General features: G+C 48.6%; 1 protein-coding gene across 1 annotated transcript in view; it reads left to right on the top strand.

The window, feature by feature from the left end:
- LOC144681151 (dynein axonemal heavy chain 8-like) overlaps positions 1-19,981 on the top strand; it is a 1,659,468-nt gene that overhangs the window by 1,362,434 nt on the left and 277,053 nt on the right. The window contains exon 49 of the mRNA XM_078542878.1: positions 18,256-18,502. Coding sequence (XP_078399004.1) covers positions 18,256-18,502 — 247 coding nt within the window. The remainder of the gene's footprint in view (positions 1-18,255; positions 18,503-19,981) is intronic.

The raw sequence follows: 19,981 nt of genomic DNA, 5'->3' as shown, positions 1-19,981 counted from the left end.
CCGTGCCATCCCAAACCCGCCGCATTAATTATGCATTCCTGGGAAATACGCCGTTTCGATGGTGAGCGGGCTCTCATTCATCTGCCAGGCCATCACCTCGCTGCTTCCTCACACCTGGCGCTATATTTAAAATCCAGCTGTGTGCACACCTCCCAGTGCTTCCAGCCCATGACTGCTTCACGGAAGACATGGCCCCAATAGGCAAGAAGACTGTAGTCCCCAGGTTCAATGACACGTCCCTCAAGCACCTTTTGGACACAGTGGAGGCTCGCCGTGATGTTCTCTACCACCTGCTCTGGCCACAGGATGGGCAGAAACATCACTAATCTGGCTTGGGAGGTGGTGGTAGCGGTGGTCAGCGCCAACACCCTGCAAAAGAGGACAACCATCCAGTGCCTCAAGAGGATGAATGACCTCCTCCATTCTGCCAGGGTAAGTCACTCTTCTCATCACTCTCAACTCACAAACCCATCACAGATTCACAGGGCCCTCACTCACTGCCAGTTCAAGGGACATCACCATTCACTCTCTCTCTCACACACCTTCATTGTCCTCATCCCATCTATGGGACCATTCACCACCCACACATGACAGGCATACTTATCGTCTGACCATCCAGGTGGCCAGTGAGGATCTGGACCATTCCTGTGCTGACGGTGAGGTTGGCGGTGCTCTACCAAATGAAGATCCAGCAGTGCAACATCCATCAGACAACCATGTTGTGAGTGAGGTGTCCTGTTTCACAGGCCACTGCCATGCACTAATTATCTCTCGTTGCTATTAAGGCACATCTGAGAGATTCCGTGACCCAGGGCTTCTAATCAAAGCCCAAGAGGAATCTGCTGAAACCCTCCCTGAAGACGCATCACAGAACTCACCCACACGGTCCACCAGCACAGAGATACACACCGCGGTGGGACCTAACCTTAGAGTAGCCTTGGGATCACAATCTGGTGAGCACATCGCACTCTGATACAAAGCAGCCGTGGGGACTCAAAGGACTGCTGGAGGCCAGAAAGTAGCTAAGCCTGAGTCAGATGTCGAGCCTCTGGACTCAGTCATGTCACAGTTGCTAGAGCTTCAAAGACAAGTTCCGGAACGTCAGGAAGGGATGTCCACTGCACTCCTCAGTTTGTAAGGCACAATGGAGGAGTCTGTCCACCTTCAGGCTAAGGTGATAGCACCAGCATCCAAAGCACCGGGGTCAACACTGGTAGGGTGGCGGCCACCATGGTGCAGGATGTTGCTCCTGCACTGCTGCAAGGGCTCAACTCCGTCGCCGACGCCATAGTTGGCCTCCAACAGTGTGTACGCGATAGGGGTGCGGGGCAGTCCGATCTTCCTCCAGCTACCCCTTCTCATCAAGGAGTCAGCCAGGGAGAAGAATCAGCAAGTGTGTCCCCTGAGTCCATCCACCCAGGTGACTCCAGGAGTCTGGCCCATCCGACTCTCCTCTTCCTGTGAGATCAGCAGCTGCAGCTCCACAGGCTGAGGAGGGTGCCACTGCTGCACAGCAGGACCCCAAAATCGGGCCAGAGTGCTCCAGGCCTTGGCCCTCCGGAGGATGCCCAGGGAGCACCAGAACATAGCAGTAGGGTGAGGAAAGTTAAGGAGGTGTAACTCTTTGAGTCAAAACAATTAACTAAATTAACAATAACAAGGGATAAATCAAGCACAGCCCCTAATTCAGGTCACCTGTAAAACCAAGGACAAAGTTTAAAGGAAACTTACTGACATCAAACCAAGATGTGATTAAAGGGGTCAACAAAACACCCCAGTCCCCGCGGTGCCCACCGGGCACGGAAGGCCTCGATGGTGCCGGCAGACACCGCGTGCTCCCTTTCCAGGGACACCCGGCCGCGAATGTAGCCGCGGAAGAGGGACAAACAATCGGGCGGGACTCTCCCCTCGATCGCCCGCTGCCTGGACCTGTTAATGGCCAACCTGGCCAGGCCCCGGAGCAGGTTCACGAGGAAGTCCTCCTCCTTCCCGACCCCCTTCCGCACCGGGTGTCCATAGATCAGGAGCATGAGACTGAAGTGCAACCAAAACAGTAACAAAAGGTTTTTTAAATAACTAAAAAGGGAGTGCAACCTACAACACCCTATATACACGTGGTCCACGGACTCCACAAGACCGCAAAAAGAGCAGGTGTCTTGGGAGTCCGTGAACCTACACATTTTACGATTATAGGGGACTGCTGCATGCAACACCCTCCAACCCAGGTCCCCGATAGAAAGAGGGAGAACACCTCCGTAGAGGGCCTCCCATCGGGGGCCTCCGCCGCCGGACGGCAACAAGGCACGCCAGGGCGTGTCCGGGCGGCCGACCAGGGCGAGAAAATGGAAGGTGTGCAGCAGCAGTCCGTACAGAAAACCCCTCCGCGCCGTGCCAAATGGCACGGAGGGCATGTCCCCGAGGCGGCTCATATTATTGCGGGGCACCGGCACCCAAGGGAGGGTTCGGGGCTTGGGGCCAATGTGGAATTCCGTCCGAACAGGGGAACGTTCAGCCAGAAGATCACCGCGTACCTGGGCCACCTCGAGACCTAAAATGACTTCGGGTCCGAGCACGACCGTTCTTAGGTCTTGGATGGCATCGGCTGCGACCTGGACACTCACTGAAGCGCGGCGCGCCAACTCCTGCGGGAGCATCCAGCCCAGTCCTCCGCCACCCAGCACGTCCCCGATCCTGGTCACCCCGGCAGCCACAGCCCTCCTCTCCGCCAGCCACTGAAAGGGACGGAGGGGCGGATTCCTGAACAGCGGCTCTCTGATGATAGCCGCTACTCCTGATGGGGGAGAGCTGCGTCGCGAGGCGACCACGTTCCAGACTTTGATCAGGTCCTGGTAAAAGACGGGCAACGCCTGGAAGGAGCCACCGAGGCCCCTCTGCTCTATAAGCAGGAGCTGCACGTCATAATTCAGGCCGTGCACCTGGCGGAAGAAATACGTCGCCAGGGCACACCATCTCGGAGGAGGCTCGACGTAAAGGTAACGCTGCAGGGTCTAAGGAGGTGTATCTCTTGTAGAGTCAAAACAATAAACTAAATTAACAAAAACAAGGGAGAAATCAAGCACAGCCCCTAAGTCAGGTCAGCTGTAAAATCAAGGAAAAACTTTAAAGGAACCTTACAAACATCAAACTAAGATGTGATTAAAGGGGTCAACAAAACACCCCAGTCCCCGCGGTGCCCACCAGGCACGGAAGGCCTTGATGGTGCCGGCAGACACCGCGTGCTCCCTTTCCAGGGACATCCGGCCGCGAACGTAGCCGCGGAAGAGGGACAAACAGTCGGGCGGGACTCGCCCCTCGATCGCCCGCTGCCTGGACTTGTTAATGGCCAACCTGGCTAAGCCCAGGAGCAGGTTCACGAGGAGGTCCTCCTCCTTCCCGACCCCCTTCCGCACCGGGTGTCTAAGGAGGTGTAACTCTTTTGAGTCAAAACAATAAACTAAATGAGCAAAAAGGAACAAGGGAGAAAACAAGCACAGCCCCTAAGTCAGGTCAGCTGTAAAATCAAGGGAAAAACTTTAAAGGAACCTTACAAACATCAAACTAAGATGTGATTAAAGGGGTCAACAAAACACCCCAGACCCCGCGGTGCCCACCGAGCACGGAAGGCCTCGATGGTGCCGGCAGACACCGCGTGCTCCCTTTCCAGGGACATCCGGCCGCGAACGTAGCCGCGGAAGAGGGACAAACAATCGGGCGGGACTCCCCCGTCGATCGCCCGCTGCCTGGACCTGTTGATGGCCAACTTGGCCAGGCCCAGGAGCAGGTTCACGAGGAGGTCCTCCTCCTTCCCGACCCCCTTCCGCACCGGGTGCCCGTAGATCAGGAGCGTGGGACTGAAGTGCAACCAAAACAGTAACAAAAGATTTTTTAAATAACTAAAAAGGGAGTGCAGCCTAAGACACCCTATATACACGTGGCCCACGGACTCCACAAGACCGCAAAAAGGGCAAGTGTCTCGGGAGTCCGTGAACCTACACATTTTACGATTATAGGGGACTGCTGCATGCAACACCCTCCAACCCAGGTCCCCGATAGAAAGAGGGAGAACACCTCCGTAGAGGGCCTCCCATCGGGGGCCTCCGCCGCCGGACGGCAACAAGGCACGCCAGGGCGTGTCCGGGCGGCGGACCAGGGCGAGAAAATGGAAGGTGTGCAGCAGCAGTCCGTACAGAAAACCCCTCCGCGCCGCGCCAAATGGCACGGAGGGCATGTCCCCGAGGCGGCTCATATTATTGCGGGGCACCGGCACCCGAGGGAGGGTTCGGGGCTTGGGGCCAATGTGGAATTCCGTCCGAACAGGGGAACGTTCAGCCGGAAGATCACCGCGCACCTGAGCCACCTCCAGACCTAAAATGACTTCGGGTCCGAGCACGACCGTTTTTAGGTCTTGGATGGCATCGGCTGCGACCTGGACACTCACTGACGCGCGACGCGCCAACTCCTGCGGGAGCATCCAGCCCAGTCCTCCGCCACCCAGCACGTCCCCGACCCTGGTCACCCCGGCAGCCACAGCCCTCCTCTCCGCCAGCCACTGAAAGGGACGGAGGGGCGGATTCCTGAGCAGCGGCTCTCTGACGATAGCCGCTACTCCTGACGGGGGAGAGCTGCGTCGCGTGGCGACCACGTTCCAGACTTTGATCAGGTCCTGGTAAAAGACGGGCAACACCTGGAAGGAGCCGAGGCCCCTCTGATCTACAAACAGGAGCTGCACGTCGTAATTCAGGCCGTGCACCTGGCGGAAGAAATACGTCGCCAGGGCACACCATCTCGGAGGAGGCTCGACGTAAAGGTATCGCTGCAGGGTCTAAGGAGGTGTATCTCTTGTAGAGTTAAAACAATTAACTAAATTAACAATAACAGGGGAGAAATCAAGCACAGCCCCTAAGTCAGGTCAGCTGTAAAAGCAAGGAAAAACTTTAAAGGAACCTTACAAACATCAAACTAAGATGTGATTAAAGGGGTCAACAAAACACCCCAGTCCCCGCGGTGCCCACCAGGCACGGAAGGCCTTGATGGTGCCGGCAGACACCGCGTGCTCCCTTTCCAGGGACATCCGGCCGCGAACGTAGCCGCGGAAGAGGGACAAACAGTCGGGCGGGACTCGCCCCTCGATCGCCCGCTGCCTGGACTTGTTAATGGCCAACCTGGCTAAGCCCAGGAGCAGGTTCACGAGGAGGTCCTCCTCCTTCCCGACCCCCTTCCGCACCGGGTGTCTAAGGAGGTGTAACTCTTTTGAGTCAAAACAATAAACTAAATGAGCAAAAAGAACAAGGGAGAAAACAAGCACAGCCCCTAAGTCAGGTCAGCTGTAAAATCAAGGAAAAACTGTAAAGGAACCTTACAAACATCAAACTAAGATGTGATTAAAGGGGTCAACAAAACACCCCAGACCCCGCGGTGCCCACCGAGCACGGAAGGCCTCGATGGTGCCGGCAGACACCGCGTGCTCCCTTTCCAGGGACATCCGGCCGCGAACGTAGCCGCGGAAGAGGGACAAACAATCGGGCGGGACTCCCCCGTCGATCGCCCGCTGCCTGGACCTGTTGATGGCCAACTTGGCCAGGCCCAGGAGCAGGTTCACGAGGAGGTCCTCCTCCTTCCCGACCCCCTTCCGCACCGGGTGTCTAAGGAGGTGTAGTTGCACAGCCTGGGCATGGTTGTTAATCACTTGTACATAATGTTCACTACTGTCAATAAACACCCAAGAATGTCTCCTTGCCTATGGCTCCTTGTTCTGATCAGCCGTGGTCGTGTCACTCAGGTGTGAAACCTTTCTGCACAAGTTAAAGTCAGATGCCTCAGTCCAGCGCCTCTTCCCCATGCTCTGTGCAGCCTTCAGACCAGTGATGGTCCGGCCTCACACCCCCTGGTCATATTAGTCTTGCCTGCACATCGATGGTGCTTGACATTGCTGCCAGAATGTCATGGCCAGGCGGCACAGAGTTCTGTCATTCTGTGTGCTCTTAGCACCTTTAAAGTGGGGTTGGCCCTCATCTCTTCAGCATCTATGACCAGTGACACTGTACTCCTGAAGGCGTCAAGTGCTGAAGGCAGACAAAGGATCAGGTGCTTCTAAAGGTTCATGGCTGTGTCTCTATATGACCCTGATCACAGAGCGCAAGTGGGCTGCCCTCGGCCAGACATTCTCAGAGGCTATGTGAAGATCTATGGAGGAGTATCCTCACTGAATGCCGTCATCATCCTCCTGCAATTGAGTGACTATTAGGGCCTCCACTGTGTCTCCATGACAGGAGCATTATCACAGAGAGTATGTGTGCTGCCATAAGCCAGATTGGAGTCAAACGTTCAAAGATGCGATGCGAGGATCTATGGTGTCTCCTCACTGCATGTTGTTATCATTCTTCACAAATCTAGCAGCTATGAGGGCCTCCCAAGTGCGCCTGCCTCATCTGGCCAGTGTGAGGGCTTCATTGCCATTATCATTGCCTTCGAGGACCTCCTCACCCTCATCACTATCGACATCCCCCTCATCGGAGGAGACCTCCAGCTCCTGAATCTCCTCCTCACCCAGCTCCTCTCCCTGTTGCAGCACTGGGTTGTAAAGGGTGCAGCAGGTGACAATGATGCATGACACCCTCTGGGGACTGTATTGCAGGGCTCCACCAGACCTGTCCAAGCACCAGAACCTCATTTTGAGCAGCCTGATGATCTGCTCCACAAAGTGGCGAGTTTCAGCAAGAGCCTCACTATAACTTCACTCTGCTGCAGTCTGAGACAGCTGCACGGGTGTCATCAGCCATGTCCTCTGCGGGTAGCCCTCGTCTCCGAGGAGTCAACCCTGCAGCTTCTGTGGACCCTGGAAGATGTAAGGGATCTGTGACTGACTGAGGATGTAGGAGTCATGGATACTCCCTGGAAACCATGCACAGACCTGCAGGATGCAGCTGCACATTCAGCAAATGGAATCCCTTGCAGTTGATATCGTTGACCCATTGTTGCAACAGAGATCTGAGTGCCATGTGAGTGCAGTTGATCACACCCAGTACCTGAGAAACTCCAATCAGTGTTGCATCCTGGCTCTCTTGGTCCCGGGCGAAATGTACAAAGTTGTGTGCCCTCACAAAGATGGCATCTGTGGCCTCATGGATGCATTTGTGGATGGAGGCTCGTGAGATCCCACGGAGATCACCTGTAGAACCCAGAAAGGAACCACTGGCATAGAAATTGAGCGCAGTGGATGTCCTCCATGTCTCCATTGGCGTCAAATCCTGCAGAAGATGGCAGATCTGACTGACCAGTTCACTAGACATGCGCAGCCTGCGGCGACACTGGTTCTCGGTCACCTGCAGGAACGAAAGGCGGCGCCTATAGACCTTGTGTCTAGCTAGGCACTGACCAGCGACGATTCACTGACTCTTTGGCAGCGTGTGCGGGAGCTCCAGCTATCCCTTCTTCCAGAGAGTGCTGCTCCTCCCTCTGCACAGTCAGATGCCTTCATCGATCTCTTCTCCATTGACCATAAGACCATAAGACCATAAGACCATAAGACCATAAGACCATAAGACCATAAATTAGGCCATTCGGCCCATCGAGTCTGTTCCGCCATTCAATCGTGGCTGATAAGTTTCTCGACGCCATTCTCCCCGTAACCTTTGATCCCCTTACCAATCAAGAAACTATCTATCTCCGTCTTAAATACACTCAATGAGCTGGCCTCCACAGCCTTCTGTGGCAATGAAATCCATACATCCACCACTCTGACTAAAGACGTTTCTCCTCATCTCTGTTCTAAAAGGTCTTCCCTTTACTCTGAGGCTGTGCCCTCGGGTCCTAGTCTCTCCTACTAATGAAAACATCTTCTCCACATCCACTCTATCCAGGCCTTTCAGTATTCTGTAAGTTTCAATCACATCGCCCCTCATCCTTCTAAACTCCATCGAGTATAGACCCAGAGTCCTCAAACGTTCCTCATATGTTAAACCTTTCATTCCTGGGATCATTCTCGTGAACCTCCTCTGGATCCTCTCCAGGGTCAGCACATCCTTCCTGAGATACGGGGCCCAAAATTGCTTACAATATTCTAAATGTGGTCTGACCAGAGCCTTATAAAGCCTCAGCACATCCCTGCTGTTATATTCTAGTCCTCTCGAAATAAATGCCAACATTGCATTTGCCTTCCTAACCATTAACGCGACCTGCAAGTTAACCTTAAGAGAATCCTGGACTAGGACTCCCAAGTCCCTTTGCACTCCAGATTTCTGAATTCTCTCCCCATTTAGAAAATAGTCTATGCCTCTATTCTTCCTACCAAAGTGCATGACCTCACACTTGCCCACGTTGTATTCCATCTGCCTCTTCTTTGCCCATTCTCCTAACCTGTCCAAATCCTTCTGCAGCCTCCCCGCCTCCTCAATACTACCTGTCCCTCCACCTATCTTTGTATCATCTGCAAACTTAGCCAGGATGCCCTCAGTTACTTCATCTAGATCATTAATGTATAAAGTGAAAAGTTGTGGTCCCAACACTGACCCCTGCGGAACTCCACTAGTCACCAGGCGCCATCCTGAGAAGGACCCCCTTATCCCCACTCTCTGCCTCCTGCCAGACAGCCAATCTTCATCCATGCTAGTACTTTGCCTCTAACACCATGGGCTCTTATCTTACTGAGCAGCCTCCTGTGTGGCACTTTGTCAAAGGCCTTTGGAAGTCCAAGTAGATAACATCCATTGGCTCTCCTTTGTCTAACTTACTTGTTATCTCCTCAAAGAATTCTAACAGATTTGTCAGGCATGACCTCCCCTTGATGAAACCATGCTGACTTTGCCCGATTTTACCATGCATTTCCAAGTATCCTGAAATCTCATTCTTAATAATGGACTCTAAAATCTTACCAACAACCGAGGTCAGGCTAATTGGCCTGTAATTTCCCGTCTTTTGCCTCACTCACAGGGGGTTCCATTAGCGATTTTACAGTCCTCTGGGACCCTCCCTGACTCCAGTGATTCCTGAAAGATCACCACTAACGCCTCCACTATCTCTTCAGCTATCTCCTTCAGAACTCTGGGGCGTAATCCATCTGGTCCAGGTGATGTATCCACCTTCAGACCTTTCAGTTTTCCTAGCACCATCCCCATGGTAATGGCCACCATACTCACCTCTACCCCCCGACTCTCTTGAACTTTGGGGATGTTACTCGTGTCTTCCACCGTGAAGACTGACGCAAAGTACCTATTCAGTTCCTCCGCCATTTCTTTGTTCCCCACTACTATTTCTCCAGCGTCATTTTCCAGTGGCCCAATGTCCACTTTTGCCTCTCTCTTACCCCTTATATATCTAAAAAAACTCTTGCAATCTTCTTTTATATTACTGGCTAGTTTACCCTCATATTTAATCTTCTCCCTCCTTATTTCTTTTTTAGTTGTCCTCTGTTGGTCTTTGTAGGCTTCCCAATCCCATGGTTTCCCACTGCTCTTCGCCGCACTGTATGCTTTCCCTTTAGCTATTATGCTGTCCCTGACTTCCCTTGTCAGCCATGGTTGCCTCGTCCTCCCTTTAGTATGCTTCTTCTTCCTAGGAATGAATTTTTGCTGTGTCTCCCAAATTACTCCCAGAAACTCCTGCCATTGCTGTTCCACTGTCTTTCCTGCCATGCTCATCTCCCAGTCAATTCTGGCCAGCTCCTCACTCATGCCTCTGTAGTTGCCTTTATTCAACTGTAATACCATTACATCTGATTCCAGCTTTTTCCTCTCAAGTTGCAGGGTAAATTCTATCATATTATGGTCACTTCCTCCTAAGGGTTCCTTCACCTTAAGCTCCCTCATCAAATCTGCCTCATTACACATCACTCAATCTAGGATTGCCTGTTCTCTAGTGGGCTCCACCACAAGCTGCTCCAAAAAGCCATCTCGTAGACATTCCACAAATTTCTTTTCTTGGGATCCACTACCAACCTGATTTTCCCAGTCTACCTGCATGTTGAAATCCCTCATGATCACTGTAACCTTGCCTTTCTTACACACCTTTTCTATCTCCTGGTGTATCTCGTGCCCCACATCCTGACTACTGTTCGGAGGCCTGTACATAACTCCCATTATGGTTTTTTTTAAACCTTTGCGGTTCCTCAACTCTACCCATACAGATTCTACATCATCTGACCCGACATCATTTCTTGCTATCGATTTAATTTCATTTCTTACTAACAAAGCTACCCCACCCCCTCTGCCAACCTGCCTATCTTTTCGATAGGATGTATATCCTTGGATATTTAGCTCCCATTCCTGATCCCCTTGTAGCCATGTCTCCGTGAAGCCCACCACATCATACCTGCCAATTTCAATCTGCACCACAAGCTCATTACATTATTTTGTATACTGCGTGCATTCAGATACAACACCTTCAGTCCTGTATTTCCCGTCCCCTTTCTCATTGTCGTCCTTTTATCTGATGTGCTTGAAGTTAGATTCCTAGCCCTTTCCAAACACTCTCCTATTTTGTGTTCTGGAGACTTTAATAGCCTGTCCTGGGCTCTCCTTTCTTTTCAGTTTTTTCATAATTTTCCATGAAGTTGAATCTATCCCCCACACGCTAACCTGCTGCTTTGTTTCCCATTAGTCATACTTCTTGGAGTTTTACCCTTCCCTTCCCCCCCACTTTCTAGTTTAAAGTCCTGTTGACCACCCTATTTACCCTGTTCGCTAGAATATTGGTCCCAGATCTGTTCAGGTGGAGACTGTCCCAACGGTACAGATCCCTCCTGTTCCAACACTGATGCCAGTACCCCACAAAATGGAACCCCTCTTTCCCGCACCACTCCTTTAGCCAAGTGTTTACTTCCCTTATTCTCGCGTCCTTATGCCAATTTGCACGCGGCTCGGGTAGTAATCCGGAGATAATAACCCTTGAGGACCTGTTCTTCAATTTAGTTCCTTGTTCCTGATAATCCCCAAAAAGGTCCCCTTTCCTAGTCTTACCTATGTTATTTGTCCCAACGTGGACCACAACAACAGGATCCTCCCCCTCCAATATCCTTTCAAGCCGGTCAGAGATGTCCCTCACCTTGGCACCGAGCAGCCAAAGACCATGCGGGACTCTCGATCCTGCTTACAAAGGGAGCTATCAATTCCACTAATTATAGAATCCCCTACAACTACCACTTGTCTTTTTGCTCCACCCTCTTGAATGGCCTCCTGTGCCACAGTCACCTGGCTAATCCTCCCTACAGCCCTCTTCCTCATCCACACAGGGAGCAAATACTTTGTACCTGTTGGACAAGGTCAAGAGCTGAGGCTCCTCTGTTCCTGAACACAGGATCCCTCTACCTGCCTCACTTGCAGTCACACCCTGCTGACCCTGACCACTGACTGGACTTGAGGTTCTTAATCTACCGGGTGTGACCGCCTCCTGATACAAAGCGTCGAGGTAACTCTCCCCCTCCTGGATGTGCCGCAGCGTCCGGAGCTCGGACTCCAGCTCATCAATTCTGAGCCAGAGTTCCTCCAGCAACCAACACTTGCTGCAGATGTGGTCACTGTGGCTCGCAATGGGATCTGTCAGCTCCCACATCATACAGCACATCACCTGCCCAGCCATCTCTACTTAGGTAATTAATTTATTAATTAACTTTGCAGTGTTTTTCTTTTTAAATTTTGTGCAGATTTCCTACCAACCAATCAGGTCACATCTTTCCTGTGATGTCACTTTTTCAGTTTTGGCTTCAGTTAGTCTGTGCCCCGTGGTCACCACTCTGGTGCTCCTCCCTCCAAGTCTGCTCCCTAGAGACAAGGCCACGAATCCCCGAGGTAAACTAGGTTTATACTCACCGCTCCGGTGCTCCTCCCTCCGAGTCTGCTCCCAGGGTTTACTCACCAATCAGCTGCTTTTTCTTCAAAATCCACTTTCAGAAGAAAGTCCCTCGCAGGTCTGGTGCACTCCTGAAGGCACTGCCCCTTCCTCTCTTTTTTTTTTTAGGTTTGAAGAGGAGGGAAGGATGGAAACACTACAGCAATGTAATGTTTGGGGCTATTCCGTTCTTTGACAGTTGGGCCTCCTCGATTCCCTCCTGAGTCGCCGTGGCTGCGATGACTTCTTCCAGAATGCTTCAGTCACTTCTCACCAGCGCCCTCTGTTGGATGCCCTTCCTCCTGCTGAGTGCAAGAGTCCTTCTCCTGCATTCCCTCCTGAGTCACGGTGGCCACGATGACTTCTCCCAGAATGCTTGAGTCACTTCTCACCAGCGCCCTCTGTTGGATCTTCACTGTGTACACCACGAGGCATATAGCTAGGTCACCAGGCTACAAGCTCCTGATCTAATCATCCAACAGGTTGAAAGGGAGAGAGAGAGATGCATGGATTAGCTTGGGTATATGGAGAACCTCCCTTGGTTAAGTCTGAAGGACCCTTAATGCATCCCAGTGAGTGCTGGCCAGCACTTGGATGGCCAGAATTTAGTAAGCTGCATGGTTGCCCGAAACCCCACCCACCTGCACCCTACTCCACCTGATCGATTGACAGCAGCTTTGCCTATTGGACTGCATGCTGTGCTCTCAGCTCAGGTGCAGGTATTCTCCTAACCTGCACTGCAAGGCTGCACTGTTAGCTTGAGCCATGGGGGAGACTGGTCCAAACCGGGATGCTGATGTTGCAAGGGGCTGTGAGCACCTCCACCAGTGACTGCTCCATGGCCAGCTTTAGTGAGGAGATTGTACAACGTGCCCAGTCATCCAACTGTTCTGCAGTACACTAAAAAGCTCATTTGTTTGCAGTCTGTGCCCAAGGGGTGAAAAGCCCCAGAGCACTTGTGGTGCTTTCATGCCTCTGCGTTGCTTGAGTGGGCAGGTAAGCTAGAGGCCCGACTCCATACATGTCAACGTGGCTGTGTCTGAACTGTCTCAGCTGCAGAGGAATGGTCACTTTTTACAAGGTTTCCCTAATGCTTGGCTGCTTCCCTCCCCCCCCCACGTGCTTGTGCACGACCTTCAACAGGGTAGCCTTGCCCCCACGCCTCCAATGTGCCTCAACATATGAACCGGGCGAGCGCTGCACAGCATTACTGTGTGCTCACCTCCAAGTTCCCCTCAAAGTGCAGCCTGCCAAATGTACACTGTGAAACACATAGGCATGCAAGCACATTGACATGGGTAGATGATCCAGCAGGGGGGTGACTCCGGCTGATTGGCCTTATAATGATATGCAGATGTATTTTAATGAGGTTCCCGACGTCCGATGGTGGGAAACACAGCCCGCCATCCACAGACTGAGCAGATGACTGCAAACTGGTTTCATGATGTCGCGAAACTGATTTTGGCCTTCTCCCCATGTTGTCTGTTCATGCTGCCGAGCACGCCCAACGTCAATGGGCACGGATGATTCCGCCCATTGATGTAAATTGTAAAAAGTTGAGGGCCCAGCACAGACCCCCTGCGGGACTCCACTGGTCACATCCAGCCAATCAGACAAACACCCATTTATGCATACTCTCTGCTTTCTGCCAGCCAGCCAATCCTCTATCCAGGTTAATGTTATGACCCAGCAGTTGGTCAAGCTGAGTTATTTAAAAATCCCAGAGGGAAAGTTTAAACAACTGTCAGGACCTTTATCATTCCAACAGTTCTTGAGAGGTTTTTATATAAAATCACATGAGACATTTATTAATTTACACAAGTTAGACATATACACATGGCTACAAATTACTACTATCATAACTTATAACAAATTCCCAAACTAATCTCCATTAAGACAACAGCAACCCATTTCAGTGGACACCAGGCAAAGCATTTTCACCTTACAAATTCAAACTGAGGTTCCTTTCACTTTGGTTCCTGTGGAGACAGTTGTAGACTCACAGCCACTTTGATCTTACATTGCCTCTGCCCTGCACACACAAAACTGCTGTCTGTTATACCCAACACAGCTCATTGAATGTAAATTCTCATTGCATCACCAGCCCCTTTGAACTCCACCATCTTCTAATAATAAAACCCCTTTCATAGTGCCAATTTTATTAGTAATATAAACATATTGCTTGGTCTCTGCTAGCTAGGAGCCAGATTTCATTCGCCTTCTTGAATGCTCTATTCAAGAAAAAGCAAATGTATTCTACTTCTCTTATATCTCAAAACTAATACACATTAAAGCACCCAGACTAGCTGGCTTTAATCCAATTAAGACACACCCACAGACTAAACCTCTATTTTAAAAGAAAAATAATTTCCCATAATATACAAGAATAGCTTCATGACAGTTAATATGTTACGCCCTATAGCATGAGCGTTTATTTTCCTCAATAACCTTTAATGTGGCACCTTATCAAATGCTTTCTGAAAATCCAAGTACAGTACACTTACAGGCTTCCCTTTATTCACTGCATACGTTACTCCTTCAAAGAACTCCAATAAATTGGTTAAACATCCCTTTCGTAGAACCATGGTGACTTTTGCCGATTACTTTGAGCTTTTTCCAAGTGCCCACCTATTACCTCTTTAATGATTGACTCTAACACCTTCACTATGACAGACATCAAGCATAGTTTCCTGTTTTCTGCCTCCCTCCCTTCTTGAATGGAGGGATTATATTTGCTACTTTCCAGTTTGTTGGAAGCTTTCTAGAATCTCGCGAATTTTGGAAAATCAACACCAGCCCATCAGCTACCTCATTAGCTACCTCTTTTAAGACCCTAGGGTGTAGTCCATCGGGACCCAGAGACTTGCCAGCCCGCAGCTCCATCAACTTGCTCAGTACAGTTCCCCTAGTGATTTCAATTTCACTAAGTACCTTTCTCCCTTTCACTGACTGATTTGCAGCTATTACTGGAATGCTTTTTTGTATCCTCTGTAGCGAACACAGAAGCAAAATATTTGTTCATTCCATCTGCCATTTCCTTATTATCTACTATTAACCTCCTTTCTCACTCTCTAGAGGACCAACACTCACTTTACCTACTCTTTTCCTATTTAAACACCTGTAGAAACTATTTGTTTTTACATTTCTAGCTAGCTTCCTCTCATACTCTAATTTATTTCTCCTGATTAATCTTTTAGTCATTCACTGTTGTTCTTTATATCCTGACCAATCATCTAACCTGCCACTCATCTTTGCAGTTATATGCTTTTTCCTTAAGTTTGATGGTTTCCTAACTTGTTTAGTTAATCATGGATCATGGGTCCTCCCTTTGGAATTTTTCTTTATAGTAGGAATATACTTATTCTGAGTATTCTGAAATATCCCCTTAAATATCTGCTACTTCACTATTGTTCTGTCCTCTAGCCCAGTTTCCCAGTTCACTTCAGCTAGCTCAGCTTTCATGCCCACATAGTTGCCCTTATTTAAATTTAAAATGCTAGTCTTAGACCCACTCTTCTCCCTTTCTAATTGGGTGGAAAATTCAATCGTGTTGTAGTTGCTGCTACCTAGGGGTGCCTTCACTCTGGAGTCATTAATTAATCCTGTCACATTACACAATATCAAGTTTAACATAACCTTTCCAGAATGTGTTGCTCTAAGAAACTACTTCAAAAGCATTCAATGAACTCCTCATCCAGGCTTCTACTGTCAATCTGATTTTTCCAGTTTACATGTAGATTAAAGCCACCCACGATTGCTATCACTTTATCGCAAACACCCAATATTCTTTCTTGTATACTTGCCTTACATTGTGGTTACTGTTAGGGGGGCCTGCAGACCACTCCCACTAGTGACTCCTTTCCCCTACTATTCCTCATCTCCACCCAAACCGATTCTACATCCTGATCTCCTGAATCAAGGCACAAATACCATCCTTGATCAACATTGCTCTCCCTCCACCTTTATCTGGCTTCCTACTCTTCTTGAATGTCATATACCCCTCAATATTCAGGACCCAATCCCTGTCATCTTGTAGCCAGGTCTCCGTAATGACTACCAGATTATATTTATTTACTTCATAGTGTGTTATTAATTCATGCCACATGCATTCAGATACACAGCCTTTATTATTTTGTTATTTTTGTGACATCTAATCTTAATTCTTTGTGGATTCTTAGGTTTTTCTCTCTGTCTCTTCCTGCTATTCTCCGACCCTCATTTCCTATATTATTATTTTCCTCTTTCCTTACTTCTACTCTTTGATGTATCATATCTTTCCACATTTTTTATTTATTTATGAGATGTGGGCGTTGCTGGCTACGCCAGCATTTATTGCCCATCCCTAATTGCCCTTGTTCAAAGAGCAATGAATAGTCAACCACATTGCTGTGGGTCTGGAGTCATATGTAGGCCAGACCAGGTAAGAGTGGCAGATTTCCATCCCTAAAGGACATTAGTGAACCGGATGGGTTTTTACGACAATCAACAGTGGTTTCATCATTAAACTTTTAATTCCATATTTTTATTGAATTCAAATTCTACCATCTGGTATTCGAACCTGGGTCCCCAGAGCATGAAGAAGAGTCATACGGACTCGAAACGTTAACTGTGTTCCTCTCCACAGATGCTGTCAGACCTGCTAAGTTTTTCCAGCTATTTTTGTTGTTGTTTCAGATTTCCAGCATCCGCAGTATTTTGCTTTTATCCCCAGAGCATTACCCTGGGTCTCTAGATTACCAGTCCAGTGACAATAAAGCCACCGCTTCCCTTTATATTTGATCCCTTGCCCCACTATTTAGTTTAAAACCCTTCCTACCCTACTAATGTGGTTCGCAAGAACACTAGTCCCAGCACGGTTCAGGTATAGACCACCCCAACGGTACAGATCCCATTTTCCCCAGTATTGGTGCCAGTGCCCCACAAACTGCCACCCACACAAGCCTTTGAGCCATGTATTCATCTCGCAAATTATGTGTCCTATGCCACATTGCATGCAGTTAAGAGATTATAACATTTGAGGTTCTGCTTTTCAATTTAGTGCCTAGCAGAAACTCTTTCCTAGTTCTACCTATGTCATTGGTACCTACATGGGCTGTGCCAACTGGATTCTGCCCCTCCCACTGCAAGTTCCTCTCCAGCCCTGAGCAGATGTCTCAATCCCTGGCACTGGGCAGGCAACAAAGCCATCTGGACTCTTGCCCTTTGATACAGAGGACAATGTCAATCTCCCTCACGATACTGTCCTCTGCTACCACTACGTTCCTTTTTGCTCACCCCACTTGAATGGCTTCCTGTACCACAGTGCCATGGTTAATTTGCTCAGCCACCCTGCAGTCCCTGCTCTCATTCAAACAAGCTGATAGAACCTTAAACCTATTGGACAATTGCAGAGGCTCACACTCCTGCACTCCTGCCCTTTGGGTCCCCTTACTTGTCTCACTCGCAGTCACACCATGCTGTCCCTGACCACTGACCAAATCAGAAGACCCTATCCTAAGTGGTGTGACTGTCTCTTGGTACAAAGTGTCCTGGTAACTTTCCCCCTCCCTGATGTGTCACAGAGCCTGCAGCTCAGCCTCCAGCTCAATGACTCTGAGCTGAAGTTCCTCAAGCCACAAACACTTACTGCAGATGTGTTTGCCCTGGATCACAATGTTATCTCATGTGCTGTAGCCTTGACACATTACCTATCATGTCATCCTTAAAGTGTTTTAACTAATTACTTAATTATATTAGTCACTTATTTATGTTACTTTTTTATACACTTTATTAACTTTACCACCAATTTTTGTACTATTCAAACCTTAGGGATAGAACTTACCCACTTACCAGATACTCACCAAACAACTAGCTCCTTTCCCTGTAGTAGAGCAAGTATCAATTCCTATAGGGTGAGAAAGATAGAAAAAGGAAATGAACACCTTCCCCAAACTCCAAGTCTTCACTCAGTTAGCTCAGCTGCACTCCGTTTTACCTTTGTTTTTTTTTGTTGATGCAGTAAAATTGCTTTTAATGAGTCTTAACTAGGTAGTGAAACTAGTTTTCCTATCCATGCAGTTGCAGAGCAAGGATTTATGATGGATTAGGAAGGTGATTTAACTAATCTTAATCCATTCATTTCAGAATGCCTCCACAGCATCTAATTGTTCATTATCACCTCTATTTGGAAGTCCATTCCAAGTGTTGATCACTCTTTGTATGAAGAACTTCTTGGTTACTTTTACTTTTTGTTACTTTCATGCTGTGTCCCCCCTGTCCTACTCTCACATTTCATTTAAAATAGAATTCTGAATTTAGTCTTTCCATAACTAGAGCTATCTTAAGTGTCTGTATAAGATCACCTCTTGAAGGCCTTCCAATGAGGAAGGAAAACCCATTTCTCCAGTCTTTCCACTGTGGAGTTTTACAATCCTGTTTTCTTCTACCTACTTTCAGCTGTTTGAAACAGCCAGAGTTCGTCATGGATTGATGACATTGGGTCCCAGTGGCTCTGGAAAGACTTGTGTCATTCGTACTCTAATGCAATCACTGACCGAATGTGGAGCCCCTCATCGGGAAATGCGCATGAATCCTAAGGCTATTACTGCTCCACAAATGTTTGGGCGACTGGATCCTGCAACTAATGATTGGACTGATGGAATCTTCTCAACACTATGGAGGAAATCTATCAAGTCAAAAAAAGGTAACTACAACTTTGAAAGTCAGTAAGATAAGCTGTTTGCATTTCTGCAAAATCAGTGAGACAAAAATTAGGTTGTTTGTTTAATGAGAGTGCAATTCACTCTGCCAGGTTACTGCCCAGGTACTGAGGATGAAAATTTACACCACAGGTTCTAAGTGTTGTTTATTTCTAGAAGCATATCACAAATTTCAATGCACTTGATACCAGAGGCATGAGTTGCACACAGGTTGGGTTTTATTACCATCAATGTACTTAAACTCTCATATTTTTCATAAGCAGCAACATTTTTATATAAAATTAGTGGCCATAATGTACTTGTATGGGAGGAGGCTAGTTGTACTATTTTCCTGGAGGTCCCCCCAAAACCAGTATTTTTAAATAAATAGAAAATAATGGCCCAGAATTTGCTGGAGCAGGGCACCTTGTGAAATGAAATCAAAATACTGCAGATGCTGGAAATCTGAAATAAAAACAGAAAATGCTGGAAGAACTCAGCAGGTCTGGCAGCATCTGTGGAGAGAGAAACAGAGTCAACGTTTCGAGTCCATATGATTCTTCTTCAGAGCTGAAAAGAGGTAGAAATGTCATGAATTTTATACTGTCGAAGAGAGTGGCGGGGGAAGGGTGCAGGGTGGTGTTGTGTAGCAAGTGGAGCAAAATAGAAGGTCCAGAATAGTTGGGAGTTCAGAAGAGATTTGACAAAGATATCATGGACACAAGACAAAAGGGTGTTAACTGTTATGTTCAAGACTAAAGAAGGTGCTAATAGTGACATAAAGGCCTGATAGCAGAATATGTTAATAGCAGAACAAAGGTCAGTGCTCTGTGAAAGCAAAACATAAGAACAAGTTACAGATGGCCCTGTGGGGGAGTGGGGATTGGGAAAAAAATTTAGAAGATCAAAACGGAGGACAGAGTTCATGGTCTGAAGTTGTTGAACTCAATGTTAAGTCCAAAAGGCTTTTTAAATTCATTTTACGGGATGTGGGCATCTCTGGCTAGGCCAGAATTTATTTCCCATCCCTAATTACCTTTGAGAAGGTGGTGGTGAGCTGCCTTCTTGAACCGTTGCAGTCCATGTGGTGTAGGTCCAGTGCTGTTAGGGAAGGAATTCCAGGATTTTGGCCCAGCTGTAAAGGGCCTAATTGGAAAATGAGGTGCTGTTCCTCCAGTTTGCGCTGGGATTCACTGGAACATTGCAGCAGGCCAAAGATAGAAATGTGGGCATGAGAGCAAGATGGTGAAGTAAAATGGCAAGCGACAGGAAGGTTGGTGTTAAGCTTGTTGGCTGAGCGAAGATGTTCAGCAAAGCGGTCAACCAGTTTGCATTTAGTCTCCCCAATGTAGAGGAGACCACAGTGGAAGCAGCGAATACAGTAGACCAAATTTAAGGAGGTGCAAGTGAAGCACTGCTTCACCTTGAGCCTTGGATGATGAGGAGGGAGAAGGTAAATGTGTTACACCTTCTGCGATTGCATG

This window comes from Cetorhinus maximus, chromosome 5 (genome assembly GCF_964194155.1).
Source record: "Cetorhinus maximus chromosome 5, sCetMax3.hap1.1, whole genome shotgun sequence".
Lineage (NCBI taxonomy): Eukaryota > Metazoa > Chordata > Chondrichthyes > Lamniformes > Cetorhinidae > Cetorhinus > Cetorhinus maximus.
The sequence above is the reverse complement of the archived record's forward strand: the minus strand, read 5'-3'. Positions and strand labels throughout refer to the sequence as shown.